The sequence below is a fragment of the Giraffa tippelskirchi genome, chromosome 1, assembly GCF_054371585.1.
Source record: "Giraffa tippelskirchi isolate mGirTip1 chromosome 1, T2T-mGirTip1v1.2.pri, whole genome shotgun sequence".
NCBI classification, from domain to species: domain Eukaryota; kingdom Metazoa; phylum Chordata; class Mammalia; order Artiodactyla; family Giraffidae; genus Giraffa; species Giraffa tippelskirchi.
Window position 1 is genome coordinate 107,977,241 of NC_137275.1, and position 26,579 is coordinate 108,003,819.

General features: G+C 50.3%; 1 protein-coding gene and 1 long non-coding RNA gene across 2 annotated transcripts in view; one reads left to right on the plus strand and one right to left on the minus strand.

Moving 5' to 3' along the window:
• Positions 1–7,022, plus strand: LOC145506963 (uncharacterized). The gene is made up of 2 exons (XR_014054473.1): positions 1–1,568; positions 3,947–7,022. It is a non-coding gene; the product is annotated as an uncharacterized LOC145506963 (long non-coding RNA).
• The window catches only part of LOC145505804 (uncharacterized), a 119,490-nt gene that overhangs the window by 76,907 nt on the left and 16,004 nt on the right, over positions 1–26,579 (minus strand). Inside the window, exons 8-14 of the mRNA XM_081488713.1 lie at positions 25,018–25,167; positions 22,068–22,291; positions 20,064–20,295; positions 13,616–13,837; positions 11,180–11,329; positions 8,230–8,453; positions 6,226–6,457 (exon numbers count right to left, since the gene is read on the minus strand). Coding sequence (XP_081344839.1) covers positions 6,226–6,457; positions 8,230–8,453; positions 11,180–11,329; positions 13,616–13,837; positions 20,064–20,295; positions 22,068–22,291; positions 25,018–25,167 — 1,434 coding nt within the window. The remainder of the gene's footprint in view (positions 1–6,225; positions 6,458–8,229; positions 8,454–11,179; positions 11,330–13,615; positions 13,838–20,063; positions 20,296–22,067; positions 22,292–25,017; positions 25,168–26,579) is intronic.

Consider the following 26,579-nt stretch of genomic DNA (forward strand, 5'->3'; position numbering starts at 1 on the left):
TAAGGGGGAAAGGAAGCCTTAGACAGACAGCCTTGTTTTGGGAGGGAGGGAACACAGCATTTCCGGGCAATCGGTGAGGTCAAAACTTTCTTCTGCACTCTGGGAGCTCACACGACCCTCACGGCCACTCAGATCTACATGGTGCATTGCTGACAGGTCCCAACAGCCCCGCACAGACTGGATGGTAAGGCGAGAACCAGACAGAGAGCGAGACCGAGGACTTGCCTTTCCATTGGTGCTTGGCATGTTTACTTGCTCGGGATTTACATCAAGCACCCCGTCCGTTAGTAGCTTTCCCCAGTTATTCTGCTCTTTAAGAATCATCTGCTAAACGTGAAGTCCACCGGACTTTAGGAAGCATCACTACGAACAAAGCTAGTGGAGCTGATGGAATTCCAGCTGAGCTATCTCAAATCCTGAAAGATGATGCTGTGAAAGTGCTATATTCAATATGCCAGCAAATATGGAAAACTCAGCGGTGGCCACAGGACTGGAAATGGTCAGTTTTCATCCCAATCCCAAAGAAAGGCAATGCCAAAGAATGCTCAAACTACCGCACAATGGCACTCATCTCACGTGCTAGTAAAGTAATGCTTAAAATTCTCTAAGCCAGGCTTCAGCGATAGGTGAACCGTGAACTTCCAGATGTTCAAGCTGATTTTAGAAAAGGCAGAGGAACCAGAGATCAAATTGCCAATATCTGCTGGATCATCGAAAAAGCAAGAGAGTTCCCGAAAAACATCGATTTCTGCTTTATGGACTATGCCAAACAAAGCCTTTGACTGTGTGGATCACAATCAACTGTGGAAAATTCTGAGAGAGATGGGAATACCAGACCATCTGACCTGTCTCTTGGGAAACCTGTACGCAGGTCAGGAAGCAACAGTTAGAACTGGACATGGAACAACAGACTGGTTCCAAATAGGAAAAGGAGGACGTCAAGGCTGTGTGTCCTTGTCACCCTGCTTATTTAACTTAGACGCAGGGTACATCATGAGAGACGCTGGGCTGGAAGAAACACAAGCTGGAATCGAGACTGCCGGGAGAAACATCAATAACCTCAGATATGCAGATGACACCACCCTTACGGCAGAAAGTGGAAAAGAACTAAAGAGCCTCTTGATGAAAGTGAAAGAGGAGAGTGAAAAAGTTGGCTTAAAGCTCAACGTTCAGAAAACTAAGATCATGGCATCAGGTCCCATCACCTCATGGGAAATAGATGGGGAAACTGTGGAAACAGTGTCAGACTTTATGTTTGGGGGCTCCAAAATCACTGCTGATGGTGACTGCAGCCACGAAACTGAAAGACGCTTACGCCTTGGAAGGAAGGTTTTGGCCAACTTAGATGGCATATTTAAAAGCAGAGACACTACTTTGCCAACAAAAGTCCGTCTAGTCAAGGCTATGGTTTTTCCAGTGGTCGTGTATGGATGTGAGAGTCGGACGGTGAAGAAAGCTGAGCGCCACAGAACTGATGCCTTTGAACTGTGGTGTGGGAGAAGACTCTTGAGAGTCCCTTGGAGTGCAAGGAGATCCGAACAGTCCATCCTAAAGGGGATCAATCCTGGGTGTTCATTGGAAGGACTGATGTTGAAGCTGAAACTCCAACACTTTGGCCACCTCATGCGAAGAGCTGACTCATTGGAAAAGACCCTAATGCTGGGAAGGATTGAGGGCAGGAGGAGAAGGGGACGACAGAGGATGAGATGGCTGGATGGCATCACTGACTCGATGGACATGGGTTTGGGTGGACTCCGGGAGCTGGTGACGGACAGGGAGGCCTGGCGTGCTGCGATTCATGGGGTTGCAAAGATTCGGACACGACTGAGCGACTGAACTCAACTGAAGTCTTCACTAAGAGATACTCTTCTATCAATCTCGAGGGGAGGGAGATGGGAGGGAGGTTCAAAAGGGAGGGGATATATGTGTACCTATGCCTGATTTTTCCTGCGATTTGACAGACAAGAACAAAATTCTGTAAAGCAATTATCCTTCAATTAAAAAATAAGCTAATTGAAAAAAAAAAAAAAGATCTCTCCTGGACGCCCAGCTTTTCCGCTGGTCCTGGGTCTGAGGACAGGAAACAGTGGTGGCAACAGTGTGGGGAACAGATAAACCCCTTCAGGGTCCAGACAGGTCTCACTTATACATGTGGGCGTGTGGTTCAGCCAGGGGAGGTTTTAGGAAGCATGCATGGAAAGTATTTTTATAAACAATGAGTGCGTCGTTTTAACCAACTAACCTGTGGCTTTGTAATGGGATTCTGTAAAGAATACTGATCCACTGCAGCTCCACAGGAGCTTGGTGACAACAAAGTGACTTACTGCAAAATACAGCTGAACTCGTTTAACAGCAGCTGGATAAACTGTGCACTCTCCCCTGATCTCTAACAACTACCCTCAGACAACAGAAGGCTACAAAAGCTAGAAATTATCCACATGGAACTGAAGAGGGATCAATCTCAAATTCAAGTTAAAAGAAGCATTTATAAAAATCAGAAAACAACAAAGAACAGAGCAGGGAAGTGACACACCTGGGCTGACTAGGACTGAATGCAGACAAACACCTGCCTCAAAGTCAGGGACCACGGCCAGGCCCTTCCCCCGGGCCTTGTCCTGAGAAAGGCCTCTGGGTCCCCAGCCTGGCACCCTCCGCCAGGATGGGAGCCCGCCCCACGGGTGCCCACGTGAGTCGGATGGGCAGTACCGTGTCCTCATTTAACAGGAGGGCAAAGCAGGCCACAAAGCGGGCAAGCGGCACACCCAGGTCACCAACCTCAGGGTGACGGAGCTACTCTGCTGTGCCCGGCAGAAGGGTTCCTGGGCACTGAGCTGCCTGAACCGGAGCGCGGCTGCCCAAGTCCTGTGGGAAGGCCCCAGGAGTGCTCCATCAGCGGGCTGGGAGCAGGAGAGGGACAAGGAAGGCCAGCCCTCGGGCCACTGGACTCCAACAACAGGGGCTCATCCAAGTGACCCGAGGGGAGAGGCAGCGAGCTCCCTCCTGAGGCTCCCTCCATCAGGGTTGCTGTGATGGACAGGAGGGCCTCTGGAGGAAAGCGGGATGGACGGCACCACGGTTAAGTGTCCAGGCTCTGATCAGACCAGTCTGCACCGCACCGCTGGGTATGCGAGCCTGGGCACGGTGCCCGGCCTCTCTAAGCCTCAGTGTCCATATCTGCTGAATGGGGATAACAGCAGCCTGGACCTCACCTGGGTGTCTGCGGGATTAGATGACGGGCTCAGAAAGCACTGGACACGGTGCCTGGCACACAGAGTCTCCTGCACACTGCTACCCACCGTCATTAAATTGGCTTCCCCCAAATCTAATATCTATGGCTCTGATTCAGTCATTTCTTTTAAGAAAACACTACGTGGAAATTCCATGGTGGTCCAGAGGTGAGGACTTGGCACTTTCACTTTCACACCGGTCTGATCCCTGGTTGGGGAACTAACATCCCATTAGCTGTGCAGTATGGCCAAAAAAATAAGTAAAGAAAATTTTAAAAATAATAAATACTACTATGTCTATTATAAATAAGCATGAGATGATTAGAAGGCAAACAAGTGGGAGAAAGGCAAACTGTTACAATTGTCCCAACCAATGACCTATTTCCAACAGAACCATCAGTTCAGTTCAGTTCAGTTCAGTTCCGTTCCGTTCAGTCGCTCAGTCGTGTCTGACTCTTTGCGACCCCATGAATTGTAGCACGCCAGGCCTCCCTGTCCATCACTAACTCCCGGAGTCCACCCAAACCCATGTCCATCGAGTCAGTGATGCCATCCAGCCATCTCATCCTCTATTGTCCCCTTCTCCTCCTGCCCCCAATCCTACCCAGCATTAGGGTCTTTTCCAATGAGTCAACTCTTCGCGTGAGGTGGCCAAAGTACTGGAGTTTCAGCTTCAAAATCAGTCCTTCCAATGAACACCCAGGATTGATCTCCTTTAGGATGGATTGATTGCATCATCAGCATATTTTAAGTGGTGGGCGAGTTTCATTACTTCTATTAAAATGTCAATCATCCACCAGTACGTAACCACATAGTGTTCATTCACTAACACGATAAGGACTCTAATACTTCACAGAGAAACAAAGGCATGCTAAATTACTAAATAGTTTACCTTTCGACGATGCTTCCTTAACTCACTAGACTGATAGATGCATGCAAAGAAATGAAGAGAAACCAGATTTATTGCGACTTTGAAGCTAAAAATTCAAGAATCAATATAGGCAAAGACAGTAAAGCAAAAATGACGGCAAACATATAAGTGAGATGTAGATTTAGAGAACATGTAACTGGAAACAGAACAATTTGTTGGACCACATTAGTTAAATAAGCTATTCAAGATTTACTAGAGAAACACTATACATTATTCCTCAGGAAGATACAATTCTATTACAACATCATGATTTGTTAAAGCACAGCACTGTGTACAACAAAGGGCCTTAACAGTTGTCTGTTCTCAGCCAAACCTCTCTATAAGTTAGTTTCTCTTAATAAAAAAAACATGTTATACTTTAAAATAGTAATTTAACTGACGAGGAAGTTGCCGTAATACCTATTTTAACACTGAACAGATCTAACCACCTGTTGGACATTAATGTAAAATCGTTACCTAGAATTTGATTCCAAACTTCTGAAAATAAATTCATTAAAGCAGGTACCCTATGAAAATATGTAAGAATGAAAGCTAGCGTAACAGCAGGTGGAGTCTTCACATTTTATGAACCATAGAAGATACTTTGTAAAAGAGTCTCGTAGAGACATTAAGCATGCAAAAGCTGATGAGATTTACAGTCTCAAATACAAGCACCAACACAGAAAGGATGTTGTGTCAAAAGTCCATTAATTCTACACATAAGAGGATCATTTCTTCAGGTAAGCATAATCTCAGTTATGAATTACACAGGTTCTGTAGTGTATCATCCATCTACATTATGCTTGTAACTGCACAGTGATAACAATAATTCAAACTTAGTGCTATGGGGGAAAAACACCATTTAATGAGACATGAAGACAAAGCAGAAACCCGACTAAGGGGACACACGCTGTGGACCCCAGACTGCTATGACCAGAGCAAGTGGGAGGACGGGGGAGGGGAGATGGATGGGTAAACTACAGCCTCGGGGGGGTGCGGTTGTGGGAAGCTGGGGTCTGGATTGATGACAACGAAGCAGACAACAGGATGAGACAGGAAATCAAAACCAACGATGAAAGCAGACACACCGTCAGAGAACTCCAGCAACAAGAAAAAATATACAGAACTGTTCTTTTACAAATACTCGGAAAGAAATCAAGCATGAAACCACAGAGAAATCGTCAAAGAATACACACTATCAACTAATTGGCCAGTGATGCATATTATAAAACCAATGTGTCAAAAGACCACAAAATAGACCAGTTATCACTTCACATGCTGCTAAAATGATTCACAGTTAATTTAATTATATGCTGACTAACAATGCAGCTAACATGAAATGGGTGGTAACAAAAAAAGTGATAATACAAGTGCAGTTACAAAGCAGAGTGTTGTAGACATGATTTCACAGGGTAAACAGCAATGCGCTCAGGAAACCTAAGCTAAACATGGAAGAAAGCAGGAACATGCGCTTCAGAGCTGCACACTCTGTCACCAAAAGCCCTAGGTCGTCATCCCATTTTTAGACTCAGAAGAGTGAGGAAGCCCAACTTCTTCCCTGGGGCCCTGGGGCACCAGGCTTTTAACCTGGTTTCACACCCAGAGCTGGCCTGAGCGTGCAGCCAGGTCCAGCAGCAAGCAGACCAGTTTAGATTCTTGGTTTTGTTCCCACCGCATGGCCTGCAGCCTGCAGCCAGGTATCCCCAATGAAAAATGTGCTGCGTGGGTCTCACACGCCAGGAGAGCTGCCTATGGTTACTTTCACAAGGCTGTCTACTCGGTGACAACAGCAACTTCCCTGCACCTGCTGTGTCCAGCACAGGCCGGGCCCAACGTTACAGAGGCAGGCCCTGGCTGAGTTCATGATGACGTGCTAAGCCGGTGGTCCAAATATCAAGACTAATTTGTTGCTGTGCGAGTATGGAATGATTAAAGACTAGGCAGTTTTTAAAAATCTTAGACCTCTAAGCGTAGCAAATGTACCTGAGTTTCTTCTGGGTAAAAACAGAAAAAACAAAAAACAAACAAACAAAAAAGAAAGCCAGTGTGCTGGGGGAGGGACGTGGCAGGGAGGAGGCAGACACATACCAGAGTCTTGATGTCCCGCTGGTCTACTTTCCGCGCCGAGCTGTGCCGCCTCCTTGGGGGCTTGGCGCGCCCACTGCTGGGCGGGCAGGAGCTGGCGAGCGAGGAGGCGGGACACAGGTTGAGGGAGCTCGAGGATTTACAACAACGAAGGTTGCCTAAGCTCCCCTTGCCCACCCTGCTCTCAGTATCCTCGGCCCGCTGCTCCGTGTTCTCCTTCTCTTCTTCGATCAACCTAAAATAGAATAAAACCCGTCACCTGCCTTTGTCAGCAGAGGAACGTGTCTGGACAACAAATGTGGGCTTGCATTCTGTGTCACGATTAGCATATTCCAGGAACAGTTGCTCAATTAACATCTCAGCAAAAAGGTTCAACTTTCCCTCTTTTCAATATTCTCAAACTTAGAATAACTTATCCTTGAGTCTTACAAAGTGGCCCCTGATCATTCTCGTTTGATTTGACTGGTTTACTCTAACATTCTGACGGGGCCTGGGTGGCGCCTCTCTCCCTGTGAGGAGATAACCTGAAGTTGACAACCTTTACCTTCCCTGCTCTCAGGGCAGAGATGCACGGCAGTGCCTCAAGTCTATTCCGCTGGGAATCAGGAACTCTGTACAATCAAAACAGTGAGCCACGAACAAGCTGGAGTTTCTAAACACAAGTCTCTAGACCAGATGAAGTGCTGAATTGATTTTTTTATTTTTTAGGTTGTCTATGTACAAATGCATCACTTGATGAAGTTCTCCACCAGCTTTGTGTGAGTTTCTGGACTCATGTCAATGTGCTGCATTAACCTAGAATTCACAGTTACTGCTCTTCTCCCCTAATGTCTCGCGGATGATGTTATATAGCAGTTTAAATATTCGATTATGCATATAACATGATTTTCAAAATAAAATACAAGATTCTCGCAGGTCGTCACCTCTCCAGTTTCACTTCTCCTTATACACCCTGAAAGTTTTTCACTGTTGATAACAAGTTGATGGAAAGAATTTACCATTTACCTCAAGTCAACATGTTACCTAAGGAAAAATCACTTTTACCTGACAACATGCTGTAAAAATAAACATATTAATATGTAACCGTTCCGTATTTCCTGGGGGAGGGGGAAAGACAATCTTTCTGAGCTGTCTGTGCTCAAACACGGCCCACAAAGCAGTCTGTCTCAGCGTCAAACGTGCAGGCGGCACCACCTGCGTTTGCTGGTTGTGCCCTTCACCCCTGCCTTTCCCCCGGGCCCCCCGCACTCGGCTGACAGGAACGGGCACCTCGGCCTGGGCTGACGTGACAAGAACAGTCTGAGCAGCAGCTCTGCCAGGTCCTGTGCAGGGTCACCGGCCTGTGGCCACTCTGAACGTGGACAAGGGACAGGAGGCAGAGCTGTGCGGGTGCGGCACCAGGCTGGCCTCGGGGCCCCCAGCCACCTGGCCGCACCCAGACCCAAGGCCCCTGCTCGCCATGAGGCGGGCCTTTGGATTCTATCCCGTTTGTAAACTGTTATAACAGCCCAGACGGTGTCTACAGAAAACATCTCACAGACACTGATGAGTTGAGAAGAACTCAAACACATGTCCTTGGACCACTGTCGTACAACAAGCCAATCTTCACACTGTATTAAGTTCAAAAGGAAAATGCAGATCTGAGGGGGAATTTGCCACCCCAAAACCCCAGCTTTTCTGTTTCAGGTGGCTTTTCACCAGAATGTGGGAGGCTCCGAGGGACACACGAGGGCGAACCTTCAGTGCTGGAGGGTGCACGGGCCGCAGGGGACACTGTCACGGCACCTCACCCACCTTGGGGCTCAGAGCTGGTGGGGGGACACCCCACAACGCCCCCCACAGCCCTGGCTGACTGAGCTCTATAATCAAGGGCAATCTCAGAACTGAAAATTCTTGAAGCAGACTTGAAGTCAGTTTCCTTACTATGGAACACTCAGCCTTCTCTAAGGAGAAGACAGCTCCTCAGAGAAGCCGAGTTTCTGGGGAGCTCGGCTCGGGCTCACCCACCGGATCTCTTCGTTGATGGTGTCCAGCTGCTCCTGAAGCATCACAGTCAGAGTCTCGGCATCGCCCTGCCCGCTGGGCGACAGCAGAGCGGCCGAGCTGAAGAGGGTGGCCCTGTCGCCCCCGCCGTCAGACAAGTCTGCGTCACTCTCGAACGCCTGGGCCACGTTGGCCGGCACGCTGGCTTGCTGCGCGCGCTCCCAGTCCTTTTCCTTCAGGGTCTGCACCTGGGCACGAGAGGACCACGTCTCGTCAGCGACATTCAGGGCAGCTCAAGTCTATCAGGAACTGAACACAAGTTTACATGGAAGCCCCAACTGTGGATAAACGGGCCATGCTTATGAGACACTGCCATCTCTTAAGCGAGCAGTACTGAAGAAACAGGCAGGAGGAGAATCCACTTCCTAGATGGCCTGGTGACATTCAGGTCTTAGCGTGGATGGGAGGCAATCCTATGAGGTTATTCACAAGGGTGGGCCGATGGAGTCAGAGACAAAGTCCGAAAATTACAACAATACATCTGTGCCTCCATCAGCCAGGCTGAAGGAAAATAAGAAAAAGAAATCCTTCAGCTCCGCAGCCTCTGGGTCCACCTCAGCGGTCACCACTTGTGTTACTCACCGAGGAGCGCCATCCTCGCAGGTCCCCAGCCCTCCGTTTTCCAGGCTGGTCTGAACACGCACAGACAGGCGCAAGCAGGGCCAGCAGGGCTGGGAGGGCCAGCCCCCCGCGGGGCTCCTCCCGGGGCGCAGGCCCGCGGGCTGTTCTGGGGGACGGCCCCTCACACCGCAAGGCGGCTCTGTCACCAGAGACGTGCGGGAGAGGGCCTGCTGGGCTCCGAGCCGCCCTCCAGCTCTCACACCTCACACCCTTCTCTCTGGCACATCTCCCCCCGGCCCACTCTCACCCAGGTCCTGCCTTCTTTCCCAGACGTGACCTCAAAGCAGCCGAGGGGCAGCCTCGAGGTGCTGGCTTGCTGGCTCCCTGTCCCCCGTGGCCAGCGCCCTCGCCCCTGTCTTCGTCACGACCCCTCCCCAGGGCTGGGCCACCCCCTGCACTGGCTCCAGGACCACCTGCCATCATTCCTGCTCCTCTCCAGCGAACCAGCTGCATATGGCTTCACCCCCATCAGCTCAGCCAGCACGTCCTCTCCCTTCTCTCACCTTAAAATCGCACAAAGGGAACCAGCAGATTCCTCCTCCAGGGCTCCCTGCAGCGCCCACTGAGGGTCTCTGAGAGCTCCCTGGGAGAGGCCTCTACTGTCCCCCTCCCCGCCCAGTCTCCAGCTCTCTGCAAGCAGGCGGTGTGCCCCGCTCGCAGGGCAGCTCCCAGGGAGCTCTGAGGAACCCATGTTACCAAGCCCCCTCCTCTCCTTGCCCTCCCCCCACCCCAAGCATGTCTCTCCCTGGGCACCAGGCCCCGCCCTCCCTGGGGTTACTAGTCAGTCCCTTGCGCCCCTTCTCAACCTTGGAATGCGAGGCACCCCACAGCTCTACCCTTGCACCCCCTATCTCTCCACGGGCACCTGCCTGGTGACTTTACCTTGTCTGTGCCTTTAAACACCATCTGTATGCCCACGACCCAAGTCCACCTTGAGCTGAGTGAGGCCTCTCCTGGATCCAGGCCGGAACACTCAGCTGCTGACCTCACAGGTCCCCTGGACACCCCATGGGCTCATCCACCTCAACAGGGCTGAGGCCCGTCTCTTAGCTCCCTGCCCTGACAGCCCTCCTCAGCTCAGGAAACAGGCTCTGGCCTCGAGCTGCTCAGGCCTGAGCCCGGGGTCCTCCCTGATGCGGCCCTCTCTCTCCCTTATCTCCGCTTGTTGACACGACCCTTGATCTATCTCCGAGTGGCTACTTCTCTTCCGGCCTCCGGGTCTCTGTTCCAGGTCACCCTCCTGGTGTCACCTCGCTGGCCACCCTGTTCACACACGATCGTCCCCCCTCCTCTTAGACAACTCGGGCACTCTGGTCTCCTTCCCCTGCTCATTACTGTCCGACAGGCTGCGTGGGTTTAAAAACGGGTCCACAAATTCTTCCATCCTCCTCCCTTCAAGAGGCAGAGGGGGCAACTCCTGCTCAGCCCCTGAGCGAGGCAGGACTTCGCAGCTCACTCTCGCAAACAGAACTGAAGGTGTGCGGCTTCCGAGACCGGGGCGCGAAAGGCCCCGGGCTACATCCCGCGCTCTCGCTCTCAGAGGGTGTTCTGAGGAAAGCCAGGCCATGAAGAGGTCCACACGGCAGGGACCTGGGCCTGTCCCCACCAGCCAGGTGAGTCTGAAAGCCTGCCATCCAGCCCTGGGGGGCCTTCCCATGTTTGCGTCCTCAGGAGGCCCTGAACCAGGCCCACCTGCTGCAAAGCACAGAAACTGGACTGTGACCTGCTCACTGGGAAGTCACTAAGCTTTGCAGTGATTTGTTACATGGCAGTGGATAAAGAACGCACACGGTTTTTAATTCACTGCTGGAGTCCTAGTTCTGACGATGTCTGGCCCAAACTAGCTGCTCACTGAACATGGCAGCTCAAAACACAGACATGTATGAAAAATTACATGCCATAAATGAGGCGAAAATACAAAGGTACTTAAACTTCCAATGAGAATTCTTCTCACTATAAAATGATGGGTATGTGTATCCATTTACTCGCAGGATGATTTCAATCAAAACGGTGCTAATTAGTACTGTGCTGGGCCTCACAGTAGGCCACAAGTTATCAAAATTGGTTCTTTTAAGAAAAAAAAGCATGCCTTAAAAGGAAACTCGTAGCCAGAAAAAGGAAAATGGGAAGACATAAAGCGATCTATCAACGCTTTGTTCCAAAACCATTTCAGGACCACAGTGTGAGGGGGCAGGTGCCTTACAACGTGGGAGTCACATGAAAAGGTGTTTACCTTCCTTCCTCAGGAATTCACCACTATAAAAGTCAGACACAGTTCAGTAAAAGCCGTTACCTGTCGATGCATAGAATCCTTATCTGCGATTTCATTTTCAAGTTTATCATTGAGGTCGTCGTGCACAGAGGTGGCTTCGCGCTGGGCGGCAAGGTAGCATCTCTCAAGGGTAGTGATTCGCACCTCCACGTCCGTGTTCTGGACCATGGCCTACACCGGGCATTGCAGAGTAGAAAAGGTAAGTCATTATCATGGAACATTCCGATACACGTACGCGTAAAAAAGTTGGACTAAATCCTAAGTTTCAACTCAAAAATAAAGTTAGCGTCCTCAAAATTAAAGTCCTAGACACGGCAGTTTCCTCGGACGTGAGCAAAAACGTGCCTACTTAAAATGTCACATTTGCCACGATTGGCACCCATATGTCTGTATTAACGTTCTGTCTGGCCACTCGGTTTCCCAAGCTTCTCTTCAACATAATCAACCCAAACAGCAAAGAGTATACTAAACTACCCTGTTATTGCATGAATTCCAGGAGGAATGGTATCTGGCATGAAGTCACGACCTCTGTCTGCTACACCACACAGGCGGACTGGATCCACAAGAGGGAGGGACCTTCGACAGATCCAACAGGGACCTCTGAGGCTCGTTTCCTCGGGTAAAAGTCGGAAAACTCTCATGCAATTTCCTCAGAATTCAAGTAATAGTAATGAGTGGAAACAGAAGTCAAAGTTTAACACAACTGGAAGCAGCCTTCTCAAGCCTAATTCTTCTAAAGCAGACTTACACCACATGTATGAAAGGGTCAAACCAGGACCAGAACTTGCTGCTGGTGCAACTCCCGTCCGCCAGGTCAAAATCCACTGCAGGTCCCTCCGTAGTCGACTACTAAGTAACCAATGTGGGCAAAGGCCTGACATTAAAAGTGAAAGGTCTCAAGGCCGCTTTTCCCAGAATTCTCTACATATTGAACTCTGCCACCTAATCTCCTCCTGTTGCCAAAGAGTAGTGGGAAAAGGTTATACAAGCGTGCAAATATTCTGTTTTGAGTTCTCACCTTGAGCTCTCACAGAGAATTACTCACACCAAGCTACTAAACAAGGACACCTGCTGTAGCACATGTCGGAGGGGTTCTGTCTGAGACGGTCTCACGGGGGAGGGGTGGGGCAGGGTGGGCGCTGTCTGCCTGCCTACAAAGGAGAGGTGAGGCTCACAGGAGGAGGCCCGAACCCTCAGCACTCTTCTCTTTTCACAATGACCGTTAGGCAGTTTCTCATCAATCATGACAGCCGCAGACACGACCACCAGAAACATCATGACTCTACATGGTTACACAGCACGGGCCTGAGGCTCTGAGGGTGAGCAAACGCCACTCGACCTGTCTGACCGCCGGTATCAATGTCACACATCCCCTCAAGGAGCAGAACCTCAGAAAACTAGAGAAGACGGCCAGGCAAGCTGCCTCAGCAGGGGCCACACAGCGGGCTCCCATCTCTCCGAGAGAACGGGCTCCACAGACGTCACCAGACTCGCCTGAGTGAACCCGAAGGAAATTTCAGCATCATCAGGTATACATTCGACAGGCAGGTGGGGGGGATGAACTGGGAGACTGGGGTTGACGTATGTACACTACTGAGACTATGCGTAAACTCAACAACGAGTAAGGACCTACTCTACAGCACAGGGCAGTCTACTCAGGGCTCTGTGGTGAAGTAAATGGGTAGGAAATCTAAAAAGAGGGATATATGTAGACACACACACACGTATATATATATATATATATAAATATAAATATAAATATAAATATAAATATAAATATATATATATATGACGGATTCACTTTGCTGTACAGCAGACATTGACACAGCAGTGTAAAGCAACTGCTAACTGCTAAGTCGCTTCGGTCGTGTCCGACTCTGTGCGACCCCACAGACGGTAGCCCACCAGGCTCCCCTGTCCCTGGGATTCTCCAGGCAAGAATACTGGAGTGGGTTGCCATTTCCTTCTCCAGTGTATCAAAGGGAAAAGTGAAAGTGAAGTCGCTCAGTTGTGTCCGACTCTTAGCGACCCCATGGACTGTAGCCTACCAGGCTCCTCCATCCATGGGATTTTCCAGGCAAGAGTACTGGAGTGGGGTACCATTGCCTTCTCCAAGAAAAAGGAAAGCAACTAGACTCCAATAAATGAATGAATGGATGAATGAATTTTTCAAAGAGGAACACACTGGGCACCCTAGAACTTGTAGAAATGAGGAGTCCACACCCAGGGTGAGCACAGCGCTAGGGATGCCCTCGTGTTGCTCCACTGCCAATGGACCGCCTGGACCAGGCCTCTTCTACCCCAGAGATCTCGACGCAGAGGCGGGGAGGCCGCCAGTCGCGGTCTCGCCAGCGCTCTGTGCTCCTACTCACGCAGCCATCCCAAAGCTCAGATCAGCCGGAGAACAAGGGACCCACATTCCACCTCAGGACAACAGACACGTCCGCTGTCACTCACTTCGCGGACATCCCGCTGTGGTTGTCTGTTCGCTTCCTCGGACGCGAGGAGCTCCTTCCTGGCCGTGTCCGGGTCCTCCTCCGGCTCTCTCACGTAGGCAGAGAGGTTTGCCAGGCACTCCTTCGACTGGCTCTGCTCCCCTGACTGCCTCTCGATGACCTCCTGGAGCTCGATCACCTTAGCCAGGTCTTCCTCGTGGCTTGGGGAGCCGTCGGAGGATCTCTAAGGGGGAAAGGAAGCCTTAGACAGACAGCCTTGTTTTGGGAGGGAGGGAACACAGCATTTCCGGGCAATCGGTGAGGTCAAAACTTTCTTCTGCACTCTGGGAGCTCACACGACCCTCACGGCCACTCAGATCTACATGGTGCATTGCTGACAGGTCCCAACAGCCCCGCACAGACTGGATGGTAAGGCGAGAACCAGACAGAGAGCGAGACCGAGGACTTGCCTTTCCATTGGTGCTTGGCATGTTTACTTGCTCGGGATTTACATCAAGCACCCCGTCCGTTAGTAGCTTTCCCCAGTTATTCTGCTCTTTAAGAATCATCTGCTAAACGTGAAGTCCACCGGACTTTAGGAAGCATCACTACGAACAAAGCTAGTGGAGCTGATGGAATTCCAGCTGAGCTATCTCAAATCCTGAAAGATGATGCTGTGAAAGTGCTATATTCAATATGCCAGCAAATATGGAAAACTCAGCGGTGGCCACAGGACTGGAAATGGTCAGTTTTCATCCCAATCCCAAAGAAAGGCAATGCCAAAGAATGCTCAAACTACCGCACAATGGCACTCATCTCACGTGCTAGTAAAGTAATGCTTAAAATTCTCTAAGCCAGGCTTCAGCGATAGGTGAACCGTGAACTTCCAGATGTTCAAGCTGATTTTAGAAAAGGCAGAGGAACCAGAGATCAAATTGCCAATATCTGCTGGATCATCGAAAAAGCAAGAGAGTTCCCGAAAAACATCGATTTCTGCTTTATGGACTATGCCAAACAAAGCCTTTGACTGTGTGGATCACAATCAACTGTGGAAAATTCTGAGAGAGATGGGAATACCAGACCATCTGACCTGTCTCTTGGGAAACCTGTACGCAGGTCAGGAAGCAACAGTTAGAACTGGACATGGAACAACAGACTGGTTCCAAATAGGAAAACGAGGACGTCAAGGCTGTGTGTCCTTGTCACCCTGCTTATTTAACTTAGACGCAGGGTACATCATGAGAGACGCTGGGCTGGAAGAAACACAAGCTGGAATCGAGACTGCCGGGAGAAACATCAATAACCTCAGATATGCAGATGACACCACCCTTACGGCAGAAAGTGGAAAAGAACTAAAGAGCCTCTTGATGAAAGTGAAAGAGGAGAGTGAAAAAGTTGGCTTAAAGCTCAACGTTCAGAAAACTAAGATCATGGCATCAGGTCCCATCACCTCATGGGAAATAGATGGGGAAACTGTGGAAACAGTGTCAGACTTTATGTTTGGGGGCTCCAAAATCACTGCTGATGGTGACTGCAGCCACGAAACTGAAAGACGCTTACGCCTTGGAAGGAAGGTTTTGGCCAACTTAGATGGCATATTTAAAAGCAGAGACACTACTTTGCCAACAAAAGTCCGTCTAGTCAAGGCTATGGTTTTTCCAGTGGTCGTGTATGGATGTGAGAGTCGGACGGTGAAGAAAGCTGAGCGCCACAGAACTGATGCCTTTGAACTGTGGTGTGGGAGAAGACTCTTGAGAGTCCCTTGGAGTGCAAGGAGATCCGAACAGTCCATCCTAAAGGGGATCAATCCTGGGTGTTCATTGGAAGGACTGATGTTGAAGCTGAAACTCCAACACTTTGGCCACCTCATGCGAAGAGCTGACTCATTGGAAAAGACCCTAATGCTGGGAAGGATTGAGGGCAGGAGGAGAAGGGGACGACAGAGGATGAGATGGCTGGATGGCATCACTGACTCGATGGACATGGGTTTGGGTGGACTCCGGGAGCTGGTGACGGACAGGGAGGCCTGGCGTGCTGCGATTCATGGGGTTGCAAAGATTCGGACACGACTGAGCGACTGAACTCAACTGAAGTCTTCACTAAGAGATACTCTTCTATCAATCTCGAGGGGAGGGAGATGGGAGGGAGGTTCAAAAGGGAGGGGATATATGTGTACCTATGCCTGATTTTTCCTGCGATTTGACAGACAAGAACAAAATTCTGTAAAGCAATTATCCTTCAATTAAAAAATAAGCTAATTAAAAAAAAAAAAAAAGATCTCTCCTGGACGCCCAGCTTTTCCGCTGGTCCTGGGTCTGAGGACAGGAAACAGTGGTGGCAACAGTGTGGGGAACAGATAAACCCCTTCAGGGTCCAGACAGGTCTCACTTATACATGTGGGCGTGTGGTTCAGCCAGGGGAGGTTTTAGGAAGCATGCATGGAAAGTATTTTTATAAACAATGAGTGCGTCGTTTTAACCAACTAACCTGTGGCTTTGTAATGGGATTCTGTAAAGAATACTGATCCACTGCAGCTCCACAGGAGCTTGGTGACAACAAAGTGACTTACTGCAAAATACAGCTGAACTCGTTTAACAGCAGCTGGATAAACTGTGCACTCTCCCCTGATCTCTAACAACCACCCTCAGACAACAGAAGGCTACAAAAGCTAGAAATTATCCACATGGAACTGAAGAGGGATCAATCTCAAATTCAAGTTAAAAGAAGCATTTATAAAAATCAGAAAACAACAAAGAACAGAGCAGGGAAGTGACACACCTGGGCTGACTAGGACTGAATGCAGACAAACACCTGCCTCAAAGTCAGGGACCACGGCCAGGCCCTTCCCCCGGGCCTTGTCCTGAGAAAGGCCTCTGGGTCCCCAGCCTGGCACCCTCCGCCAGGATGGGAGCCCGCCCCACGGGTGCCCACGTGAGTCGGATGGGCAGTACCGTGTCCTCATTTAACAGGAGGGCAAAGCAGGCCACAAAGCGGGCAAGCGGCACACCCAGGTCACCAACCTCAGGGTGACGGAGCTACTCTGCTGTGCCCGGCAGAAGGGTTCCTGGGCACTGAGCTGCCTGAACCGGAGCGCGGCTGCCCAAGTCCTGTGGGAAGGCCCCAGGAGTGCTCCATCAGCGGGCTGGGAGCAGGAGAGGGACAAGGAAGGCCAGCCCTCGGGCCACTGGACTCCAACAACAGGGGCTCATCCAAGTGACCCGAGGGGAGAGGCAGCGAGCTCCCTCCTGAGGCTCCCTCCATCAGGGTTGCTGTGATGGACAGGAGGGCCTCTGGAGGAAAGCGGGATGGACGGCACCACGGTTAAGTGTCCAGGCTCTGATCAGACCAGTCTGCACCGCACCGCTGGGTATGCGAGCCTGGGCACGGTGCCCGGCCTCTCTAAGCCTCAGTGTCCATATCTGCTGAATGGGGATAACAGCAGCCTGGACCTCACCTGGGTGTCTGCGGGATTAGATGACGGGCTCAGAAAGCACTGGACACGGTGCCTGGCACACAGAGTCTCCTGCACACTGCTACCCACCGTCATTAAATTGGCTTCCCCCAAATCTAATATCTATGGCTCTGATTCAGTCATTTCTTTTAAGAAAACACTACGTGGAAATTCCATGGTGGTCCAGAGGTGAGGACTTGGCACTTTCACTTTCACACCGGTCTGATCCCTGGTTGGGGAACTAACATCCCATTAGCTGTGCAGTATGGCCAAAAAAATAAGTAAAGAAAATTTTAAAAATAATAAATACTACTATGTCTATTATAAATAAGCATGAGATGATTAGAAGGCAAACAAGTGGGAGAAAGGCAAACTGTTACAATTGTCCCAACCAATGACCTATTTCCAACAGAACCATCAGTTCAGTTCAGTTCAGTTCAGTTCCGTTCCGTTCAGTCGCTCAGTCGTGTCTGACTCTTTGCGACCCCATGAATTGTAGCACGCCAGGCCTCCCTGTCCATCACTAACTCCCGGAGTCCACCCAAACCCATGTCCATCGAGTCAGTGATGCCATCCAGCCATCTCATCCTCTATTGTCCCCTTCTCCTCCTGCCCCCAATCCTACCCAGCATTAGGGTCTTTTCCAATGAGTCAACTCTTCGCGTGAGGTGGCCAAAGTACTGGAGTTTCAGCTTCAAAATCAGTCCTTCCAATGAACACCCAGGATTGATCTCCTTTAGGATGGATTGATTGCATCATCAGCATATTTTAAGTGGTGGGCGAGTTTCATTACTTCTATTAAAATGTCAATCATCCACCAGTACGTAACCACATAGTGTTCATTCACTAACACGATAAGGACTCTAATACTTCACAGAGAAACAAAGGCATGCTAAATTACTAAATAGTTTACCTTTCGACGATGCTTCCTTAACTCACTAGACTGATAGATGCATGCAAAGAAATGAAGAGAAACCAGATTTATTGCGACTTTGAAGCTAAAAATTCAAGAATCAATATAGGCAAAGACAGTAAAGCAAAAATGACGGCAAACATATAAGTGAGATGTAGATTTAGAGAACATGTAACTGGAAACAGAACAATTTGTTGGACCACATTAGTTAAATAAGCTATTCAAGATTTACTAGAGAAACACTATACATTATTCCTCAGGAAGATACAATTCTATTACAACATCATGATTTGTTAAAGCACAGCACTGTGTACAACAAAGGGCCTTAACAGTTGTCTGTTCTCAGCCAAACCTCTCTATAAGTTAGTTTCTCTTAATAAAAAAAACATGTTATACTTTAAAATAGTAATTTAACTGACGAGGAAGTTGCCGTAATACCTATTTTAACACTGAACAGATCTAACCACCTGTTGGACATTAATGTAAAATCGTTACCTAGAATTTGATTCCAAACTTCTGAAAATAAATTCATTAAAGCAGGTACCCTATGAAAATATGTAAGAATGAAAGCTAGCGTAACAGCAGGTGGAGTCTTCACATTTTATGAACCATAGAAGATACTTTGTAAAAGAGTCTCGTAGAGACATTAAGCATGCAAAAGCTGATGAGATTTACAGTCTCAAATACAAGCACCAACACAGAAAGGATGTTGTGTCAAAAGTCCATTAATTCTACACATAAGAGGATCATTTCTTCAGGTAAGCATAATCTCAGTTATGAATTACACAGGTTCTGTAGTGTATCATCCATCTACATTATGCTTGTAACTGCACAGTGATAACAATAATTCAAACTTAGTGCTATGGGGGAAAAACACCATTTAATGAGACATGAAGACAAAGCAGAAACCCGACTAAGGGGACACACGCTGTGGACCCCAGACTGCTATGACCAGAGCAAGTGGGAGGACGGGGGAGGGGAGATGGATGGGTAAACTACAGCCTCGGGGGGGTGCGGTTGTGGGAAGCTGGGGTCTGGATTGATGACAACGAAGCAGACAACAGGATGAGACAGGAAATCAAAACCAACGATGAAAGCAGACACACCGTCAGAGAACTCCAGCAACAAGAAAAAATATACAGAACTGTTCTTTTACAAATACTCGGAAAGAAATCAAGCATGAAACCACAGAGAAATCGTCAAAGAATACACACTATCAACTAATTGGCCAGTGATGCATATTATAAAACCAATGTGTCAAAAGACCACAAAATAGACCAGTTATCACTTCACATGCTGCTAAAATGATTCACAGTTAATTTAATTATATGCTGACTAACAATGCAGCTAACATGAAATGGGTGGTAACAAAAAAAGTGATAATACAAGTGCAGTTACAAAGCAGAGTGTTGTAGACATGATTTCACAGGGTAAACAGCAATGCGCTCAGGAAACCTAAGCTAAACATGGAAGAAAGCAGGAACATGCGCTTCAGAGCTGCACACTCTGTCACCAAAAGCCCTAGGTCGTCATCCCATTTTTAGACTCAGAAGAGTGAGGAAGCCCAACTTCTTCCCTGGGGCCCTGGGGCACCAGGCTTTTAACCTGGTTTCACACCCAGAGCTGGCCTGAGCGTGCAGCCAGGTCCAGCAGCAAGCAGACCAGTTTAGATTCTTGGTTTTGTTCCCACCGCATGGCCTGCAGCCTGCAGCCAGGTATCCCCAATGAAAAATGTGCTGCGTGGGTCTCACACGCCAGGAGAGCTGCCTATGGTTACTTTCACAAGGCTGTCTACTCGGTGACAACAGCAACTTCCCTGCACCTGCTGTGTCCAGCACAGGCCGGGCCCAACGTTACAGAGGCAGGCCCTGGCTGAGTTCATGATGACGTGCTAAGCCGGTGGTCCAAATATCAAGACTAATTTGTTGCTGTGCGAGTATGGAATGATTAAAGACTAGGCAGTTTTTAAAAATCTTAGACCTCTAAGCGTAGCAAATGTACCTGAGTTTCTTCTGGGTAAAAACAGAAAAAACAAAAAACAAACAAACAAAAAAGAAAGCCAGTGTGCTGGGGGAGGGACGTGGCAGGGAGGAGGCAGACACATACCAGAGTCTTGATGTCCCGCTGGTCTACTTTCCGCGCCGAGCTGTGCCGCCTCCTTGGGGGCTTGGCGCGCCCACTGCTGGGCGGGCAGGAGCTGGCGAGCGAGGAGGCGGGACACAGGTTGAGGGAGCTCGAGGATTTACAACAACGAAGGTTGCCTAAGCTCCCCTTGCCCACCCTGCTCTCAGTATCCTCGGCCCGCTGCTCCGTGTTCTCCTTCTCTTCTTCGATCAACCTAAAATAGAATAAAACCCGTCACCTGCCTTTGTCAGCAGAGGAACGTGTCTGGACAACAAATGTGGGCTTGCATTCTGTGTCACGATTAGCATATTCCAGGAACAGTTGCTCAATTAACATCTCAGCAAAAAGGTTCAACTTTCCCTCTTTTCAATATTCTCAAACTTAGAATAACTTATCCTTGAGTCTTACAAAGTGGCCCCTGATCATTCTCGTTTGATTTGACTGGTTTACTCTAACATTCTGACGGGGCCTGGGTGGCGCCTCTCTCCCTGTGAGGAGATAACCTGAAGTTGACAACCTTTACCTTCCCTGCTCTCAGGGCAGAGATGCACGGCAGTGCCTCAAGTCTATTCCGCTGGGAATCAGGAACTCTGTACAATCAAAACAGTGAGCCACGAACAAGCTGGAGTTTCTAAACACAAGTCTCTAGACCAGATGAAGTGCTGAATTGATTTTTTTATTTTTTAGGTTGTCTATGTACAAATGCATCACTTGATGAAGTTCTCCACCAGCTTTGTGTGAGTTTCTGGACTCATGTCAATGTGCTGCATTAACCTAGAATTCACAGTTACTGCTCTTCTCCCCTAATGTCTCGCGGATGATGTTATATAGCAGTTTAAATATTCGATTATGCATATAACATGATTTTCAAAATAAAATACAAGATTCTCGCAGGTCGTCACCTCTCCAGTTTCACTTCTCCTTATACACCCTGAAAGTTTTTCACTGTTGATAACAAGTTGATGGAAAGAATTTACCATTTACCTCAAGTCAACATGTTACCTAAGGAAAAATCACTTTTACCTGACAACATGCTGTAAAAATAAACATATTAATATGTAACCGTTCCGTATTTCCTGGGGGAGGGGGAAAGACAATCTTTCTGAGCTGTCTGTGCTCAAACACGGCCCACAAAGCAGTCTGTCTCAGCGTCAAACGTGCAGGCGGCACCACCTGTGTTTGCTGGTTGTGCCCTTCACCCCTGCCTTTCCCCCGGGCCCCCCGCACTCGGCTGACAGGAACGGGCACCTCGGCCTGGGCTGACGTGACAAGAACAGTCTGAGCAGCAGCTCTGCCAGGTCCTGTGCAGGGTCACCGGCCTGTGGCCACTCTGAACGTGGACAAGGGACAGGAGGCAGAGCTGTGCGGGTGCGGCACCAGGCTGGCCTCGGGGCCCCCAGCCACCTGGCCGCACCCAGACCCAAGGCCCCTGCTCGCCATGAGGCGGGCCTTTGGATTCTATCCCGTTTGTAAACTGTTATAACAGCCCAGACGGTGTCTACAGAAAACATCTCACAGACACTGATGAGTTGAGAAGAACTCAAACACATGTCCTTGGACCACTGTCGTACAACAAGCCAATCTTCACACTGTATTAAGTTCAAAAGGAAAATGCAGATCTGAGGGGGAATTTGCCACCCCAAAACCCCAGCTTTTCTGTTTCAGGTGGCTTTTCACCAGAATGTGGGAGGCTCCGAGGGACACACGAGGGCGAACCTTCAGTGCTGGAGGGTGCACGGGCCGCAGGGGACACTGTCACGGCACCTCACCCACCTTGGGGCTCAGAGCTGGTGGGGGGACACCCCACAACGCCCCCCACAGCCCTGGCTGACTGAGCTCTATAATCAAGGGCAATCTCAGAACTGAAAATTCTTGAAGCAGACTTGAAGTCAGTTTCCTTACTATGGAACACTCAGCCTTCTCTAAGGAGAAGACAGCTCCTCAGAGAAGCCGAGTTTCTGGGGAGCTCGGCTCGGGCTCACCCACCGGATCTCTTCGTTGATGGTGTCCAGCTGCTCCTGAAGCATCACAGTCAGAGTCTCGGCATCGCCCTGCCCGCTGGGCGACAGCAGAGCGGCCGAGCTGAAGAGGGTGGCCCTGTCGCCCCCGCCGTCAGACAAGTCTGCGTCACTCTCGAACGCCTGGGCCACGTTGGCCGGCACGCTGGCTTGCTGCGCGCGCTCCCAGTCCTTTTCCTTCAGGGTCTGCACCTGGGCACGAGAGGACCACGTCTCGTCAGCGACATTCAGGGCAGCTCAAGTCTATCAGGAACTGAACACAAGTTTACATGGAAGCCCCAACTGTGGATAAACGGGCCATGCTTATGAGACACTGCCATCTCTTAAGCGAGCAGTACTGAAGAAACAGGCAGGAGGAGAATCCACTTCCTAGATGGCCTGGTGACATTCAGGTCTTAGCGTGGATGGGAGGCAATCCTATGAGGTTATTCACAAGGGTGGGCCGATGGAGTCAGAGACAAAGTCCGAAAATTACAACAATACATCTGTGCCTCCATCAGCCAGGCTGAAGGAAAATAAGAAAAAGAAATCCTTCAGCTCCGCAGCCTCTGGGTCCACCTCAGCGGTCACCACTTGTGTTACTCACCGAGGAGCGCCATCCTCGCAGGTCCCCAGCCCTCCGTTTTCCAGGCTGGTCTGAACACGCACAGACAGGCGCAAGCAGGGCCAGCAGGGCTGGGAGGGCCAGCCCCCCGCGGGGCTCCTCCCGGGGCGCAGGCCCGCGGGCTGTTCTGGGGGACGGCCCCTCACACCGCAAGGCGGCTCTGTCACCAGAGACGTGCGGGAGAGGGCCTGCTGGGCTCCGAGCCGCCCTCCAGCTCTCACACCTCACACCCTTCTCTCTGGCACATCTCCCCCCGGCCCACTCTCACCCAGGTCCTGCCTTCTTTCCCAGACGTGACCTCAAAGCAGCCGAGGGGCAGCCTCGAGGTGCTGGCTTGCTGGCTCCCTGTCCCCCGTGGCCAGCGCCCTCGCCCCTGTCTTCGTCACGACCCCTCCCCAGGGCTGGGCCACCCCCTGCACTGGCTCCAGGACCACCTGCCATCATTCCTGCTCCTCTCCAGCGAACCAGCTGCATATGGCTTCACCCCCATCAGCTCAGCCAGCACGTCCTCTCCCTTCTCTCACCTTAAAATCGCACAAAGGGAACCAGCAGATTCCTCCTCCAGGGCTCCCTGCAGCGCCCACTGAGGGTCTCTGAGAGCTCCCTGGGAGAGGCCTCTACTGTCCCCCTCCCCGCCCAGTCTCCAGCTCTCTGCAAGCAGGCGGTGTGCCCCGCTCGCAGGGCAGCTCCCAGGGAGCTCTGAGGAACCCATGTTACCAAGCCCCCTCCTCTCCTTGCCCTCCCCCCACCCCAAGCATGTCTCTCCCTGGGCACCAGGCCCCGCCCTCCCTGGGGTTACTAGTCAGTCCCTTGCGCCCCTTCTCAACCTTGGAATGCGAGGCACCCCACAGCTCTACCCTTGCACCCCCTATCTCTCCACGGGCACCTGCCTGGTGACTTTACCTTGTCTGTGCCTTTAAACACCATCTGTATGCCCACGACCCAAGTCCACCTTGAGCTGAGTGAGGCCTCTCCTGGATCCAGGCCGGAACACTCAGCTGCTGACCTCACAGGTCCCCTGGACACCCCATGGGCTCATCCACCTCAACAGGGCTGAGGCCCGTCTCTTAGCTCCCTGCCCTGACAGCCCTCCTCAGCTCAGGAAACAGGCTCTGGCCTCGAGCTGCTCAGGCCTGAGCCCGGGGTCCTCCCTGATGCGGCCCTCTCTCTCCCTTATCTCCGCTTGTTGACACGACCCTTGATCTATCTCCGAGTGGCTACTTCTCTTCCGGCCTCCGGGTCTCTGTTCCAGGTCACCCTCCTGGTGTCACCTCGCTGGCCACCCTGTTCACACACGATCGTCCCCCCTCCTCTTAGACAACTCGGGCACTCTGGTCTCCTTCCCCTGCTCATTACTGTCCGACAGGCTGCGTGGGTTTAAAAACGGGTCCACAAATTCTTCCATCCTCCTCCCTTCAAGAGGCAGAGGGGGCAACTCCTGCTCAGCCCCTGAGCGAGGCAGGACTTCGCAGCTCACTCTCGCAAACAGAACTGAAGGTGTGCGGCTTCCGAGACCGGGGCGCGAAAGGCCCCGGGCTACATCCCGCGCTCTCGCTCTCAGAGGGTGTTCTGAGGAAAGCCAGGCCATGAAGAGGTCCACACGGCAGGGACCTGGGCCTGTCCCCACCAGCCAGGTGAGTCTGAAAGCCTGCCATCCAGCCCTGGGGGGCCTTCCCATGTTTGCGTCCTCAGGAGGCCCTGAACCAGGCCCACCTGCTGCAAAGCACAGAAACTGGACTGTGACCTGCTCACTGGGAAGTCACTAAGCTTTGCAGTGATTTGTTACATGGCAGTGGATAAAGAACGCACACGGTTTTTAATTCACTGCTGGAGTCCTAGTTCTGACGATGTCTGGCCCAAACTAGCTGCTCACTGAACATGGCAGCTCAAAACACAGACATGTATGAAAAATTACATGCCATAAATGAGGCGAAAATACAAAGGTACTTAAACTTCCAATGAGAATTCTTCTCACTATAAAATGATGGGTATGTGTATCCATTTACTCGCAGGATGATTTCAATCAAAACGGTGCTAATTAGTACTGTGCTGGGCCTCACAGTAGGCCACAAGTTATCAAAATTGGTTCTTTTAAGAAAAAAAAGCATGCCTTAAAAGGAAACTCGTAGCCAGAAAAAGGAAAATGGGAAGACATAAAGCGATCTATCAACGCTTTGTTCCAAAACCATTTCAGGACCACAGTGTGAGGGGGCAGGTGCCTTACAACGTGGGAGTCACATGAAAAGGTGTTTACCTTCCTTCCTCAGGAATTCACCACTATAAAAGTCAGACACAGTTCAGTAAAAGCCGTTACCTGTCGATGCATAGAATCCTTATCTGCGATTTCATTTTCAAGTTTATCATTGAGGTCGTCGTGCACAGAGGTGGCTTCGCGCTGGGCGGCAAGGTAGCATCTCTCAAGGGTAGTGATTCGCACCTCCACGTCCGTGTTCTGGACCATGGCCTACACCGGGCATTGCAGAGTAGAAAAGGTAAGTCATTATCATGGAACATTCCGATACACGTACGCGTGAAAAAGTTGGACTAAATCCTAAGTTTCAACTCAAAAATAAAGTTAGCGTCCTCAAAATTAAAGTCCTAGACACGGCAGTTTCCTCGGACGTGAGCAAAAACGTGCCTACTTAAAATGTCACATTTGCCACGATTGGCACCCATATGTCTGTATTAACGTTCTGTCTGGCCACTCGGTTTCCCAAGCTTCTCTTCAACATAATCAACCCAAACAGCAAAGAGTATACTAAACTACCCTGTTATTGCATGAATTCCAGGAGGAATGGTATCTGGCATGAAGTCACGACCTCTGTCTGCTACACCACACAGGCGGACTGGATCCACAAGAGGGAGGGACCTTCGACAGATCCAACAGGGACCTCTGAGGCTCGTTTCCTCGGGTAAAAGTCGGAAAACTCTCATGCAATTTCCTCAGAATTCAAGTAATAGTAATGAGTGGAAACAGAAGTCAAAGTTTAACACAACTGGAAGCAGCCTTCTCAAGCCTAATTCTTCTAAAGCAGACTTACACCACATGTATGAAAGGGTCAAACCAGGACCAGAACTTGCTGCTGGTGCAACTCCCGTCCGCCAGGTCAAAATCCACTGCAGGTCCCTCCGTAGTCGACTACTAAGTAACCAATGTGGGCAAAGGCCTGACATTAAAAGTGAAAGGTCTCAAGGCCGCTTTTCCCAGAATTCTCTACATATTGAACTCTGCCACCTAATCTCCTCCTGTTGCCAAAGAGTAGTGGGAAAAGGTTATACAAGCGTGCAAATATTCTGTTTTGAGTTCTCACCTTGAGCTCTCACAGAGAATTACTCACACCAAGCTACTAAACAAGGACACCTGCTGTAGCACATGTCGGAGGGGTTCTGTCTGAGACGGTCTCACGGGGGAGGGGTGGGGCAGGGTGGGCGCTGTCTGCCTGCCTACAAAGGAGAGGTGAGGCTCACAGGAGGAGGCCCGAACCCTCAGCACTCTTCTCTTTTCACAATGACCGTTAGGCAGTTTCTCATCAATCATGACAGCCGCAGACACGACCACCAGAAACATCATGACTCTACATGGTTACACAGCACGGGCCTGAGGCTCTGAGGGTGAGCAAACGCCACTCGACCTGTCTGACCGCCGGTATCAATGTCACACATCCCCTCAAGGAGCAGAACCTCAGAAAACTAGAGAAGACGGCCAGGCAAGCTGCCTCAGCAGGGGCCACACAGCGGGCTCCCATCTCTCCGAGAGAACGGGCTCCACAGACGTCACCAGACTCGCCTGAGTGAACCCGAAGGAAATTTCAGCATCATCAGGTATACATTCGACAGGCAGGTGGGGGGGATGAACTGGGAGACTGGGGTTGACGT